Source organism: Anser cygnoides, chromosome 2 (assembly GCF_040182565.1).
Source record: "Anser cygnoides isolate HZ-2024a breed goose chromosome 2, Taihu_goose_T2T_genome, whole genome shotgun sequence".
NCBI lineage: Eukaryota > Metazoa > Chordata > Aves > Anseriformes > Anatidae > Anser > Anser cygnoides.
In genome coordinates this window covers 82501632-82518488 of record NC_089874.1, presented here as the reverse complement: position 1 = coordinate 82518488, position 16857 = coordinate 82501632, and the positions used below count along the sequence as shown (strand labels likewise).

Here is a 16857-nt window from a genome sequence, read left to right as displayed (position 1 = left end):
ACACAGTACAGGCGCCTCCAAAGAACCAGGCTGTTTGCCACTGACCTGCACATCTTTTCACAAACTCTGTAAGCAGAACCACCTTTCTTACAGCTTACCTGCAATACTGGAGAGCATCAAACGTAAAGGCAGAGCACTTTAGAAACAGTTTCCCTGGAAAATGATTACTCATTCGTGGTTACTTGTTGAGATTTGTTAACACCTGAGATATTACCATACACTACTGAAATCCAGGACCTGGCTAGCCAACGTACGGGAAAACAACAATCCTCCATACCTCTGACTAATTTCATTGCCTAAAACAAACTAGCTACTCCTATCTTTTTCATGACCTGAATGTTAGCTACAAATACCAGCCAAATGCACTTAGCAAGCCAACAAACCAGTTTCCTTGACGTGCTGTTGCCTGACACGTTATTGCGATCCTGCAATTCATCAGTTATTCTGTGATTCTGTCTAGGATGAATGCCATGCCAATCAGACCATTATATCAGCATATTAATGGCTTTCTACTCCGTGAAGCTTTTTCATCCTTTACTTCAGTATCAACATCAGCAAGTTTTATACAGAAAAGTACTTAAAACATCTTCAGCGCGATATCCATTTTTAGAAACTGCACTAAAACTCCTAGAACAGAAAAATCCTACTAACACCATCACAACATGGAATACAGAAACATTCCACATTCCTGCTTTTTCTGCACCATTATTAAATCTTATCTGCATGTAGCAACAAATTCCAGTACATTCCAATAATTCTTCCCCCTTCTTCACCAGAGATATTTCACCTGTAATTTTTATCTTTCAATCTTAACATGTTAATTTGCAGTAATTAGTGTCAGGTTCCCCATTTTCTGTAGCCATGAATCCATGCAAATACTGCTATCAGTTCTCCTAACCAGACCATACTTTTACGTACAACAAGCAGCACCAGCAGGATTTTTTTCCCTCTTCTTGATGGAAAGGGAAGCTGGGAGAGAATGACAGAAGAATGCGTTGCTTTTCTCAAAGAACTCCCTTTATTCTCATTGATTAGAATATAAAGAAAGATTAATTTACCTTATAGTTTAGAAAACAATCTCTTTCAGAACAGAGTACATGCAAATAATGACTTGTATCTAATCTACACAAAACTTATTTAGATCATGAACGCTCACCCAGGCAGCCATGTGTCCTCCACCCATCAATCATCTTTGCTTAAGAGCACAGGAGTTGATCCTTTAAATTTTGTCTTTCAACATTTTGTCTTTAAACATTTTGTTTTTTTACAGAATCCTTATTTTGGCAAAATCATAAGCGATTGAAGATACGTCTTTGAGGATGAATTCCTTTCCATGCTGGCTATCCATCTGTCTTGTTTTAATGAAGCATTTTCACCCAAAAGGTTCACTTAACTTGTTTTGTATAATAACAGGAAGGAAAAAAGTTAATCTTAAAGAAAGGAAATACATTTTTAATTTTATTTAAGAGTTCTCTTTTCTATCCCACTCCTGAGTGCTATAGTGCCACTGTTTGGAGGAAAAACAAAACCAAAACAACTACCTTCCCCCCCCTACCCCCCAGGAGAAAAAAAAAAAAAAAAAAAGCCCCCACACAACCTTCTGCAACCAACATACACTAAAATAGACATGAAATTTAGGAGGTTAAACTCCTGGAGACTACCTGCAAGATGTTTTTTCACCTTCACTTTTTTCAGCTCAGTGGTCATGACAATGGAGCTGGTCTTTCTGGGGTTTCTCAGTCAAATTCCTCCTTGGATCAGCTAGTATGGAGTAAAACGCTGACTACCGAAAGCTAAACTTTGCAAGTTTACAGATATTACATTTATACGCATAAACTAAGGAGACTCTCATGCCACAATCACCCATGGTTAAATTGCTGTCACAGCTTTTTGGCTTGTGCTGATCAGCAGGTTTCCAAACTCTGGCTGAAGTTCAGTGGGGGCTATGAACCACTCTCACAGGCAGGCTGAATGCAGCTGCCCTGCTGTAAAGAGTTCAGCCGTAAAATTATTTCGGTCTCAGGACTACAGTGCTACCTCTGGCACTGCAACTACTTGTACAGATAATGAAAAAAAAAAGGCTAAAGGATTTCTGTGTATTTAACATATATATAAGGGCTGTTTTGATGTGATCATCTTCTTGGAGAAGAGAGGAAGTAACAAGACACGGCAGGTATACAAAACTTTTTATTGACAACAGAACAATAGAGAGGAACATCACCACTTCCCATTCCTCAGGAATGTCTCCATTTCACAGTCAGTCTGCTAAAAGTATACTTTCATGGTAACAAGCAACAAGAAGGCATGGAGCTGTCTGTAATCTCAAGAAAAATGGTTCAGTGAAGGGTAAAGGGACTGGCAGTGTGCAAGTGTGCAGCAGGCCCTGTCACAACACAAACACGGCAGGCAACCGTATACGCAGAGCCAACAGGCACCGACACCAAAGCAGTCAGAAGCCTCAAATTACCTCTATTATTTCCACCTCAGGGCACTACGTGAAGCGCTGCCATCCATATCCTGTCCCAGGAGACTGCAATTTCTCCCTTCACTCCTTTGCTTCCCTATCCTTAAAGACGTTTATGCTTCCAACTGAATGGTGTCGTCTCAGAGAGTGCCTGATCTTTTATATTTTATCACATCTTACCAGTTTATGCATGCACTTGAGTTTACTTTCAGAAGCTTACGTTGACATAAAGGAAAAAGAAAAGTGCTGCATAAGAATAAACGGATTTAGTTGTTAATGCTTCCTTGCTAAGAAAAACGCTTCATTACAAGATACTCCTTGTAATGTTTTTTCATAAAGTATGTATGCAGTCTACCTAACACTTGAAAGAAACTGCATGTCAAAACTCCTTACTATAATTTCAACTACTCTGAAATGAAATTTGAACTGAGATTCAAGCTAAACAACAAAATCTGTACACAGAACTGCACAATGAATGCAAGACGAAAGCAGTCTTTCTCCTGCATAAGGTTACTCTGCCTGCAGAACTGTGTCGGGACCCTGTAGTAGTTTATACATTTGTGAATCTTCATTTATCACGTTTTGCCTTTACTTCAGCAAATGTGCCTCTGGATGTGCAACTAGTTGTTAAAGTGCTTTAAAATAAAACAAAAACTCCAACAAAACAAAACATCCCTCAAAAACCGCAACAGATGTGAGAATTTTATCTGAAGGATTTTGTACAGCATTTACAATGTCAGCATAAAGCATCTGAAACATGAGCATTCCCTGCAGACTGATGCAGTGCAAGCAGTCTTAGACATTAGATGCTGCAATTCCTCTGGATTCAAGATGCACAATACTTACAAAAACAACCCTAGAAGCACAGACAAATGCTGGTGGCTCCTCCTCTTCTTTTTAGAAACATAATAAAAAAATCTGCATTACTCTTTCATAATTTAAATACATAAGTAATCTCCACTTTTATTACTTCATGACAATGACTTCAAATTTACATTATTTTAAGTACCGTCATAATAGCTCCATGTATAATACAGATATTTGCTGATATCCTGTCAGAAAATAATAATAAAAAACAAAAACAGAAAACAAAACCCTTCCACTATATAAAAAAAATTATGCTGGAAAGACAAGAACACAGAACAAGGACTTGGTACAGACTATGATTTCAGTTTTATATCAACCACAGTTAACCCAAAATTAACAGATACACAGCGATATTCAAAAGCAGTGCAAATATCTTTGGAGGTTAGAATAAAATTATACTACAAGAACATAAGACAGAAGAAATAAAAAGGCAAGTACTTCAAGTACAGGAACCAGTCTCTGTGAGGTCCATCTTAGTGTTAGCTGGGAGCTCCTTTTCCCATCTTACTTCTTCCTCTGGAACACATTAGCCAACATTGCACCTGATGTAGTCAGCTGGCCCATTTTGTTCAAAAACTTGGTCTTTGTATCCTCACTCACAAGGCTCGCAGCAATCGACATTGAGCTAGGAAAGACAAAAATTCAGTTACAGAAGACTACAAACAAAAAGAACACCGTGCTGTTCTTTAATAAACATCTAAATTGTCTTTGCATGTTAGTGGTTTCAAGATGACAAAAGATCAGTCTATCATGAGGAATTAAAAAAACATCACCACCAAGCCCAAATACATATAATACCATTCACGTAACACCATAAAGTGAATTATCATGGCCTCTAGAACAGTCCTAGTGAAAAGTAGTAAAACGTTTTCGTGCACACTATTTTTAATTTTATTTTTTACCACCTTTGGAAGTCATCACACTAGCATTGATTAGATATTTGATGATTGCTACAGTGACAAATACCTCTGTGGAAAGATCAGCTTTACCTTCTCACCAGAAATGTCTATCTTTATCCTTCAATATTACATTTGTTTAATACAAGAACAACAGTATTGGATTAGACCAATCTAGCCCATGTATCCTGCCTCTGACAGTGACCATAAGCAGACATGCAGGGAAGAGTAAAAACAAAGAAAGTATAAATGGTGGCCCCTCTCCTTAAAACTCTCTTATTTTCCAACTGCTTCTGCCTAAGCAGAGTTTAGAATTTGCATTGTCTGTCAACTTAGTAACTCCCAAAAGATCTTTATTGCTCAGTCTTCCTTTGATACCCCATACATTTCTTGCAAAACCCACCCTTGGGCACAGCTCTATTGGTTTCACCTGGCAGAGAAGCCTTCTCCTGGTGGCTGCGAATGTGACCCCTACGACCTTTCCTCGAGCGCTCCTACTTCATACATACTGAGGAAGACAATGCAGAGTCCACGAAGTTTTCACAAACCAGACTAGAAAGAGCAACATACTGAACCTACATGATGCTACAGATGTTCTCATGTGCTGTAGTCACATACAAGCAAAACCAGCAGTCTGGAGCAGGCTTTTAGCACTATGAGAACTTCAGCCTGCAGGCCAGCCCCATGAAAGAGGGATGTGAGATGCATGCCACATGCATTGCCCTCAGCACTTAAGCTAAGTACCTCATGCCTTCTGAGATTCTGGACAGAAGCTCAATTACTATCTTCTATGGATCAAAAACTAAGAACAAAGTCATGTGGAAAACAGGAGCTTCATTACTACGATACAAATAAAAGTGTGTTGCCTTGCGTTTTACACCAGAGAGACAGAAACAACCAAAACTGAATTGAAGTTCCTAAGATGTGCTTCAGTGCAGGATTTCTGGTCACAATCTTGGACACCATTATGGAAGATCCTCCACAGAACATTATGCTGGAGGCACAGAAAAAAAAAGAGACATGAAAGCCTTACCCCTGTGGTTCTTGGACGGTCTTGTTTTCCACTTTCTGTTCACATTCTTTTATCATGGAGCTTAAAATGACCTAAAATGAGTAAGGAAGAGATAGACATGATACTTTTTCTGTTACATCAACACTTCACACTAAATCTGCTCCCCAACTAATTTTGACACTAGCAGAACTGTTTAAAATGAATCTCCTGTGTTTTTCAAGTGCATTTAAGTAGCAACTATCTGATAATGCCCTGAGGTAGAAACAACAAAACCATTCAAAATACTTTAAGGAAGAAAAGATTTTTGAACCAGTTACAAGAGTTCAAGAGTCCCTCCTGCTTCCCTCCTATTTTTTTTTAAAAGAGAGCCAAACAAAACTCACTTCTGTTACGCATCTCCTTATCTCCATTTTTTTTCAAACCTTACATTTATTAACAGTTAATACAAACGCTCATCTTCCCTGTATTTTCCTTTAGTTTTCAAGTATGTTTTAAAATTCTTGTAATTACCAGCATGATGCATGAAAGAAAAAGCAAGGAAAGAAAAGAAAAAAGCACGGTAGTGTGCAGAGATGACAACTTAATGGAAAGGAAATGTGAAAGCAAACTTAATACATCATTTCACTGATGTCTTCCAGGGTTACTATGGATCAAGTTTTTTTTTTTTGTTTGTTTGTTTGTTTTTTCCTTTTACTTTAGCAATTCCAGCACTAAAGGTTTCTGCAGAATATTTACGACTAAACTTCCCCACTTGAAAGACTGACAATAGAACTGACTGGGTCTTAGAAATCTCTGTCATGGTGCCTACAAGCATCACGTCAAGGCAAGGAGCAAGGCAAGGCAATTCCAGTTCTGCAGTAAAAGCCATAGTGAGTTTTCTAGCACACTGGAGTTGGAGTAAATATTTTAAAGCTTATGTTTCCCTTGGGATAAGAAAATAAAACATTTGGCATCATGCCTGAAGACAATCTGTCATAGTGAGGCAGAATGTGATAAAGATCGCTCTCAATCCTCTGTCATTTATTTATTTATTTAAGCCTACTTCAGCCTTCAGTTCCTTCTCTGGCTACAGAGAATTACATAAGCTCTTTTGGTTTAATTTAGAACTGAAAGTGTCCTTACACTTTATGAGTTCCACTAATGACTACACAAAAATGAAGTATTAATATTTGTAACAGTTATCTCATTAGTCAATACGACATAAGAAAGAAAATGAAACCCAACTTTTGCCTAGTGCACCTTTCAGGTATGTTCTTGGACTTCACAATACACAACACACCTCTCAGCTCACTCTGAACACAGAGTTGCCTTTGATTGATGCTCAGATCAGTACTGTCCCAATCTGAACGCCCTCTGAAGTCAGATTATTTCCTTATAAGGTTTGAAAGTCCTTCAAATTAATTCACATCCCCCCCAGTTCCACAGATAAATAATATAAAATGATATAATACAGAGCAAACAAGAATTAGACTATAGGTTATTAGACTAAAAATGTAACCAGAATAGATTTTGTTACCAAGTTTAAGAATTCAGGACTCCTAGAAAATATAGTCTAGCTGAATTATCTCACTTGACCAACGTAAAGAACAGTAATTACTTTTCTCAAGTACAAAGCAATCCCTGAAGAACACTATTAACCTTGAGAAAAGACATTCATAAAGACCTTTCTTCACACAGTTAGATTAAATCTTTTCTTCCATCACTTGAAGCGTTCAGACTGTCAAGATTTTCCAGCATGCAACTGAATTATTTCTCTGACTTTCAGCTACTGAATTAATCTCTGTGTATTCCAATCCCTATTAGTGTTCATCCTCTTGAAGTATTTACAAAAAAGACCAAGACACATGGCCAAAACTTTGAAGTTTCTCAAGTCAGCTTCTCTAGCTACCTCTTTGCTTTTGCTACTTTTCTGTGAGCATCCACCATGGAAGATCTTGGTAGCTCTCATGTTGTCCTGTCTACTTATTATAATCTGCTTTTTATGATTCACGGACTCACAGAATGGTTGATGTTGAAAGGGACCTCTGGCGACCATATAGTCCAACCCCGCCTTCTTAATCAGGGCCACCTACAGCGCGTTGCCCCAGACCATGTCCGGATAGTTTTTGCACACCTCCAAGGTACAAGACTCCACAATCTCTCTAGGACCAGTGCTTGGTCACCCTCACAGTAAAAAAAAGTGTTTCCTGATGTTCAGATGGCACCTCCTGCGTTCCTGTTTTTTTCCCACTGCCTCTTGTCCTGTCCCTGAGCACTACTGCAAAGAGCCTGGCTCAGCCTCTTTGCAGCTTCCCTTCAAGTGTTTATACACATGGATGAGATCCCCCTGAGTCTTCTCTTCTCCAGGTTGAACGGTTCCAGCTCTTTCACGCCTCCTCATAGAAGAGATGCTCCGGTCCATTATCTCACTGGCCCTTCATTGGACTCTCCAGTATAACACTCTCTCTTCTCTGCTGGGGAGTCCAGAACTGGAAACCGCGCTCCAGACATGAAGTTCGTCCCACATATTTCAGGACTATGTTTTCTTATCCTTTCTCTCTGCTGAATTTGCTTATCATTTGTCTCCTGAACTCCACCAATTTTCACTTCCATTTCCTTGGACATACTGTGGCCACGGATTTTAGTGTATTATTGTTTTAATGAAAAAACAGATGGTAAAAACATTTCTTTTTATTCAGTCTGTGAACATCTATGACACTAGCTGCAGTTCAATACTTTTCTTCAGGGTACTCAGCCTAAAGATATAATCAATTTTACAGATTTTAAGTTGTGGGACCAATTTCTTTCCCCCCAAATCCTCAATGCTATATACTTTGATACTATTCATGAGTAGCTTTCCTTTACTTCTGGTTTTAAATATCATTACATTTCAGCTCTTGCTGCCACCTGTATCTCATACTCAGTAAATGTTGCTGCTCACCTCATGCTCTGGTGAGAGATGTTCCATGTCATTTCGTAAACACTTAAGTCCTGGTAAAAAGTGATTGACCATTAAATCCTCTGAAATAACTAAAAATCGTGTCGTTAAGGATTGTCTTTTGAAATTATACAATTTTATTCTCTCTTCTGATACTATGCAATTTTGTCTTATCAAACACAAGGACAAGCTACAACAGCAATACACAGGAAACAACATCATTTGCTACCTTACAACTAACAAAAAAAAGTTTGAAACATTTAACTTCATATATTTCATACATCAATACCATTTTCATACATATATATATATGTATTTTTAAAGTTAGTGGTTAAGATCAAGGGATTTTTTTGCAAGTATTTTTAAGTTCCACCTTCCGTGAAAATCTCCTCTTTATACTGAGCAGATCATATTTTAGATCACACATTCAAAGACAAACTTAGTTATTTCTCAAATATTAATCTTCTCCACCCACAATAGAATTAACACCTAAACTTCCCCTAAAAATAAAAAAAAAAAGGATACAACAACAGGAAAGAGCACTGTAGGCTTCGAACAGGTGGGTGGCGATATCCAGTCTCTTAGAATCCACAGACTGCTGGTTGTTGACCAAGGCTAACTTGTGCAAGTGTGGAATAACAACTGCAAAAAGCAAATACTACCATAAGTATTTGAAATTGCTTTCCATAGACTTGCTTAGCATTAAGAGGTTGTTAAGTTACAATCGCAGGCATCTGAAACAGCACGCATCAATGTGGGATAAGAGCTGCAAATAATGGCTTTGATGGGACTGCTCATGCAGATGTAATTGACCAATTCCAATGTGAAATAAAAGTGTAGTAAGAACATCTAAAATGAAAAAGGCCCCTCAGAGTACCACCTTTGGAACAGTAACAATTTACAGAAAATATTTTGTGACATTATTATTCCCCTGTCGCTAAAGCCGTCTAAAGTATATTTCTATTTTATAAATACAGCTCATCAGCTAGCAATACAGATATTGCATGTCATGAGAAAACTTCACTGACTAGAGAGGAAGTCTTATCTGGTGAATTTAGCCTGCTAAACTCAATGCCTACAACCGTTGGTATGATCGCTCCTCATGCTTTGTTTACATCTTTAAGACAATCTAATAATGAACTTTGCTCTTCTATGTGCCTTACCTTTCTGGGCCATGAAAAAGAAACAACAGACCAAACCTCTACCTTGTTAACCTGGGATACACTCACATTTAAGATGTGTGGAATACTTGACATTTATAATGCCAGAGGGATTGGGGTGAAGAAGGGGACGGGGGTAGGGGTGAGAGGAAGGCATTTTACATGCTAAGTAATTCAGAAAAGGCAAATTCATATTTGTTCTTGTGACCAGTCCCCTTCAGCTTTGAAATTATTAAATTTCCACATGCTGATGTGCTGTAGGTACATCAACGCGAGGTCAAGTGAAAATTATATTGGCAAGGTCAAAAAAATATCTAGGGACACATCAAACTCTAAAAAATAGGAGTTTTCATGGATTTTTTTGTAAAGACAGTATCAACACAACCAGCAAACTATTAGCCTCAGGACAAGAAGAGGAAGAATTCATCTTCCCAACACTGCAACTTACATTCATCTCGAAACCTGGGCTCAGCATTAGGTCCAACTCTTCCAAACGTTTTTATGATTTCTGTATGTAGAGAATGTTGGTCTTGATACTGAGGGTCCTCCAGGAAAGATGCCAGCTGCATTTTTACCCTTTCCAGAAGCTTAAAAGTTCCCAGAGAAATAATAAGTTCACCAAAGAATGAAGATGTTAGAAACATTAAGCTCAGAGTACGTCTATAAATCTTCTGTATTTTATATGATAAACTTTGGACCTTCTGCTCACTTACAATCTTTTCTGAAAGGATGTTCCAACCTGTTTAATACAGCTCCGTATTTTAAAGACTTAACAGTGTTTTACTCTGATCTATCTTTAACTATAGGCAGGTGTTTTCACGTAGCCAGTCTCTCCTCCTGAAGTTTGCTCACAATTTTTATCTATTGTAATTTCCCTCATTACTAGTATCTTTGGAGTTTCTCTTTTTAAATACAACTGAGTTCACATTAGTTTCTTTGTAATATATCACCTAAATAAGATGAAAAAATTCCTGCAGAAGACAGATGCATAGATGAGCATCATAAAAGCAATGGAATTAAAAAGATTACTTCAACTAAAGGCTAGAAAAACTGAAACAAAATACAAATATGTCTAAGATGACAAATACTTAATTTGCACTCAAAGTTGTTAAAATAACATTTTCTGATACATTTTGGAAGGAGCTACCACCTTTGTTCTCTAAGGTTTATTATAATTAGTGCAATGAATACAGTCATTTTTGTGTGGTAACAAAACCGTATTCTTTCCAAACTGATTATAGACATGCAATCCAAACTACAAAATTGTAACTTAGCCATCTTCCAAGTACTTGTGAGTCATCACTGACTTCTTACTCACATTTCCTCAAATGCATTCTTTTAGAGTATGTTGAAATTACAGGAAGAATGCAAGCTCTGCAAAAAGTTGCGAGGACTTTACAAAGAAATTTGATTGTACAACTAGTACATGAAATAAAATACAGTATTTCTATAATTAGAGCAGAATCCTAGCTGTCTTGTTCAGAATTCTGATTTACTACCACTGTTTCATCATTTAGAAAACAAGGAGAAATTGCATATCTACATTGTCCTGAAGTATCATTTCATTTACTGCACTTCGATGTCTTTTCATGTCTTCTTGGGTACGACGTGCTGAGACAGTTGCAGAGGACCAGCAACATGAAGGAACTACAAGAGACTTATGCCCTTCTAAAGTAGTTGGAAGCCAACAACGATATCCTAAGCAACCTAAAATGGTGCAATGTATTTATGTGGAGGTAACCAAACCCTAACATGACTTTTTGATCATCATTTTAAAGTAAAGCCACCTATTTAATTTGGAAAAAGTGGATTTGGATTTCTCAACTGTATTAGAAAATGTTTGTTCGTTTTACATATTTTAGCCATGGGTTTCCCATCTTTTAACACAGGCCTCTCCCTTTGCATATCTGTTTTTGTGTTGTTTTTTTTTTTAGTGTTTGGCTTGATATTTAGAAGCAGATGTTTTTCTCAGTTAAAAGAGGGTTTGCTTTTTTGTATAAAAATAGCACGCAAAACAAACAAAAAATCGAAACAAACGAACAAAAAAAAATGACTACAGAAAAACTGAAAAGCATTTTAAAAGAGAAAACAACCAATGAAGAAATAATTTAGAAGTTTTTTTTTTTTCCTTTCTTCTCCAAGTTCATTAATAGTAAGTTATTGGATTTATCAAACCAAGTCTGACAATAGGACTCTTACCTCTCTTTGAGTAACAGTTTCCATGATGGTCCCAAAAGCAGGAATTGTTGCAATCCTCACTGAGCTACAAGAGAAAAATGGTGTCTTTAAGATCTATTCAACATTAAGAATATAAATAATTAAAAATAGAGCAAAACTAAAAAAATTAGTACTTTAAATTACGTTAGTTTCTAGCAATGACAAAACAAAAAAAGCAGACCAGGAGAAAAGACAGACAGGATTAACTCAAGGTCTCAATCTGAAACTCACAATTCAGGATCACTGGACAAGGTTACAAGGGCCGGAGCAACCCGCTTGTCAACTAATGCTTCACTCATGCCTCGAAGAGTCAGCTGTAAACCAGTCAACATGCAATAAAAAATGGTTTGGTAAACTGGAAGGAGAACTGGGTTAGCTGTGACTGAGGATGGGCAGGCAGACTCTTGGGGTTTATCTTGTTTTAGTCACCCACACAATATATTAAACTGATTAAGACACTATTCATGCTCTAGCATTTATTGATAATAAACCTGTTAGTAAGATTAGCAAAGCATCCCTCCTTAGCTTGAAAGAAATATCACATCAGAGTATTATATTACATGTAGTCCATTGAATTGAAGTACTATGGTTGTCTACCGGAAATTAGGTACTGCCAAGACTGTTTCACATTTCAATATTGCATATGATACTTAATTTTGCAATAGTAAAGCTGGTAACATTACAGAGCACATTAATATGCAGCTTTCTACTAGAAATGATTTAAGCAAGTGTCAAAACTGAAATTATGATTTAATATAAAAATCAAAAAAGACATCAATTTAGTTTTCTACTTAAAATGTATTCTGCGATTTTATTCTGTTTAGTTCTAGGTGTTCCAATAAACCTTTCTATTTACAGATAGGTGATTTTAAAGTTACATTTGTTCAAAAGTAATACCCTTTTTTTTTTCTCTCAGCTAGAATAACAAACAGAACTGATGGTTATTTCTTCCTATTAAGAGGGATGCTAGATACATAAGACAGTCAGGAAACTTACATTTCAGGGTCACTGGAGAGAGTAATGAGAGCAGGAACAACTCTCTGAGCTACCAGAGTTTCATGTACCCCCTTCACCAACAGCTGAATGGTCGGAGCAGGGGGGTTATCACAGGTGATGCACGGAAATAGCGAGCACAGTATCATGGGAAGAAGAACGGCACAACCAAGAGAGAGAAAGAAAAAAACACAAAAAGCAAACCAAAATTAGAAGCTAAGCAAATACTGCTACACTAGTGCTTCATAAATGCAAAGGCACGAAGAAAGCTGAAGTGGTCTGGCGATCAGCACAAACCTGACAAATTCCATGACACAATGTAGTTTTCTCTATTTTCAGCTATTTTAAAACTCAAACTTTAGAAAGTTTAGGAAGTAATTTATGCATTATCATTCAAATCTTGTAAAACACTAAAATGATGCCAATTTGACAGTCTAATCTAAACAGTGTTCTACCTCAATGGAATGGTGGTTCTTACAGTATGTGACTGTCAAATGCAAAGTAAGATTTCTTTAGTTAGGCCAAATGCATGTAGTTTTCCAGCACTGAATGACACCTCTCAGACTTCTACCAAGGTGACAAACAGCATCTTCCCAGAGGCCACTAAGCTTTCCACAGTCATTATTTATTTTAGATTTAACAGCCTTCTAAGCAGTCTGTATGTGAAACAACCCAAGTTATACTTGCTGGTCTATACAGGTAGAAAATGGGTAATAATCCTTGATTTAACCATGAAATGTATTTCACCAAGTCTTTTTGAGTACTAAAAAATATGTCGCAATACATCCCAAATATTAAAAACTGAGATCACAGTGAAATTTATGTCATTATCCATAAATGTTTAAATTGTTTACACTTAGAAGTGCCTAAGTGATTTTTTTAACATTACTTATGTAGCAAATATATATGTATTTGTATATACTTGTGAAGTGTGTGTATGTGTAGCAGATGCCCTCTACATGTTTTCTACATACAAGATGGCCTAATTTTTAGAAAATGTCAGATTCTAAACTTTCCTCCTCAGCGAACAGTTCTGTTTTGTTTTGCTCGTTTGTTTTCATCTGCATTAGTAAAAAAGGAAAAGCCTTGATATTTTCATCCTGCACGTTATATAAGAAAGTCTGCATGTATTTGCTGGTTTTAGGGGATAGGCATAATGGGTTTGGTGAGTAGTTTCTGAGAGAAATTTGAAGTATGTTCTCAATATTTAGCTATATTCTAATTACCCACATTCCAGCATGAACACAAAGTAAATTATCTGCTTTTTCTCCAGAAGTGTCAAAAGAGAACATGTAAGATCCATATGTGCCATGGGGAAAGCAGTACCTGGTAGTATATCATGCAGTGCTAAAATCAGGCAAAAAAATATTTACACTCTCTAATTAGAGAATTTTACCTTCTGCTATTTGATTGAGCATTCCGGTTTTACTGACTCTGAATTTAAAACATGAAGTCAATTATTAAAGACTGGAAGGAACCTGACTTTCGAGAAGCCTTCTACACAAAGGTGTGATTTTTGTTAAGCAATATTTGTGCATGTGCGTGCATGTGCGTACACATGCTGTGAACATATTGTGATTACAGATAATAACTGGAGAAGGAAGCACAGGGGAGAGAATTGTTAAACTGCGTAAGCATTACTGCTGCAAAACACCCGGGGTGGAAAGCTGCAACTTCCTATACTCATAATTTACATAGTACTAGGAGTGCACTAGCAAACTACTACATTTTAATACTAATTTTTCATGATTAGTTAGAGTGGCAGCAACTTAAAAAGTGCTGCTGTATTCAGCTTTAGTGGTACTCTTCAAACTGATGTTAACGACATAGCTCACTGTTCAGCCATGGTGACCTTCCTCTCATACAGTTAAGCTATACAATGCTTACTGTTTTCAATTTTGAACAAATAGGTTCTTTACTTTTTTCTTTACTAATCTTAATTTTGAGAAAAATCTGGAGGGAATGTAGCGCTTTGTAATTAGCAAACATTTTAGAATGATCTCAGTTTCATGATTATATGACCTGCTGCACTTCTAATTATGGTAAAGCATGGCAAACAGCATCATTGTCTTACAGAAAACAAAACATGCTTCATAATTCAAGTGTCATACTGGACTTATGTTCCTAACCTTGCACCTAAACAGACCAACAAAGTTTATAACTCAACTACACACTTGTTCAAACCAGCACAGTCAAATCTGTTTGCATCAACATTTAAATGGGAAACTACTGACAGAAAACATTAACACACAGGAGCAAAAGAAACAGCTGGATGGGCAAAGCCACATAGCAGCACGTAAGGCTACAGTGAGACAGACAACACAGATTCTTAAACCTCTTTTAATTCCTACAGAACAATGTGTGTTCATTACTTCAGACATACTACACCTTAGAAATTGTAGCACAAAGCTTCCTGTCCCCAAAGGCGAGCAGAGACACAGACCTCTGCGTCCTTCTTGGCCACAACAGACTATAAGGGTTTGGTAATGTGATTTTGCAGGCATAAATGGCAGAGGTCTCTGTGCTGCTGCAGACCGCTGCACTGGTCAGAATATTTATAGTACACATATAGCTGTCCTGCTGGTGACGCGCTCTTCTGTCTTACTATCAAGTCATTATTATCTACCTTATCAGAGAATTGCTGGGCTTTGCCAGTGAACCACCTCTGAGATGTCAGAAATTCCTTGAATGAAGGAATCTTCAAAAGTAAAACCAACTATTACCATCTCTTTACACAGCTGACTTACATTGCCATGTATAAATATGTATGCTGTGGCTACTAAGTGGCAACATTATTAAAATCTATCAGTCGAGAAAAGTGTCCGCAATCAAATTGCCTCTGCATTAGTAAAAACTGAAATATATTAGGAAACAAGCAGTCAAGCAGCATGCAGAACTACCTAAAAATAACCAATATGCAGTCAGAGTAGAAAAAACTGCAACTAAGACAACAGCCTGTATTAACTGAAGTCTTTCATGAATTGACCAAAAATTGCCATCTCCTTTTCACAGGGAAAAATGAACAAACATAAAGTTGGATATTTTCAAGTGAAGTCAAACAATAGGTCTTTTCATTGTTTAGTGCTTTATCTGCAATGACTTGCAAAATTGCAGTAGAGAAAACTAATGATTTTGGTTATACTAATTGCTCTTTTTTTTGTGATTTGTGTTTGCAAATAGCTACAAGATGGCAGATTCAGCTAGAGGTCTACAGCAAAGCTATACAATGAATCGAACTTAACAGAATCCCAAACAAAAGGAAAAGGAATGAAAAGAATAAAAAAAAAAGATATTCTCTTTGTTCAGCAAGTAGAATATGTTCCAGTGTTTCTGTATATGCCTTTTTTAATCAAAACTTGATAAAACAAAGGCATGATGTAGAAATAAAATCATACTTATTAACTAAAGGCAACAGTCTATGTTAACGTTTAAAAATCAGAATAAAAAGATGAAGTTGTCAATCTAGTAAATTAAGGAATTGTATATTTAGCCAATTATGTATTTTTTGTAAAAATTAGAATGCTACCATATTTGGCGCCAATGGAAACTAGTTTGAGCTACAATGCAGGTGGACTGTTTGTATACAGAAAAGGTATTGAAAACCATTAACTTGTGAATTAGGCTACTGATGACATGTTAAATAGCAAAAGCAAATGTTACAACTTGGAGATGGATGCTTGCTTATATTTACATACAGACCTAAGCAAACACATTTGACAATGTATTTAATTCTGGTTTGAACACAATTTTGCAATGAAATGCATTTTCATAATCAGAAAATGTTTTTCAGCATGCAATAATCAAAATGCAAAAACCAAGTCAGTAGCAGATCAAAGAACACATACACGGTTACTACAGAAACATTTTGAAAGTGGCTAATGACAAATTGCTTAATGAAAGATGTGCTGTTGAATAAAGAACAGATACAGAAACAACTGTACAACTTCCTGCTCCATCACATAGTACACAGCTTATTGAAGCAATGTGTAATTTTTAGGCATGTATCAATTTTATCTGAATCACTACTTTTATATATACACTAAGGTTTCAAATAAGTGATCTAAAAAACTTTGGGTATCACTTACCTCAAACATTCTAGCAGCTGTGCATCGAACAAGAGCAGAAGTATGGACAACTCCATACCATAAGACAGTTAACAGCAACTCGTGATAAGCTGGGTTTGCACTACAAGGTAACAGTTGGGCAATCAAAAGAACAGGACAAAAAATATCCCCAAACCCTGCATAGGTTCTTTGCCTACAAAAAACTGTCTCAAGAATCTATTGCTCAACTAGTCTAAACCTCCAACTCTTATCCTTTATGAAGGATAC

The 16857-nt window shown here is 36.8% G+C and overlaps 1 protein-coding gene across 1 annotated transcript in view; it reads right to left on the bottom strand.

The window, feature by feature from the left end:
• Positions 1–2174: 2174 nt before the first annotated feature.
• Positions 2175–16857, bottom strand: part of RELCH (RAB11 binding and LisH domain, coiled-coil and HEAT repeat containing) — a 75459-nt gene continuing 60776 nt past the window's right edge. The window contains 8 exon segments of the mRNA XM_066992522.1: positions 2175–3956; positions 5261–5331; positions 8160–8248; positions 8682–8798; positions 9765–9903; positions 11516–11579; positions 12530–12612; positions 16612–16711. Coding sequence (XP_066848623.1) covers positions 3836–3956; positions 5261–5331; positions 8160–8248; positions 8682–8798; positions 9765–9903; positions 11516–11579; positions 12530–12612; positions 16612–16711 — 784 coding nt within the window. The 3' untranslated portion in view covers positions 2175–3835.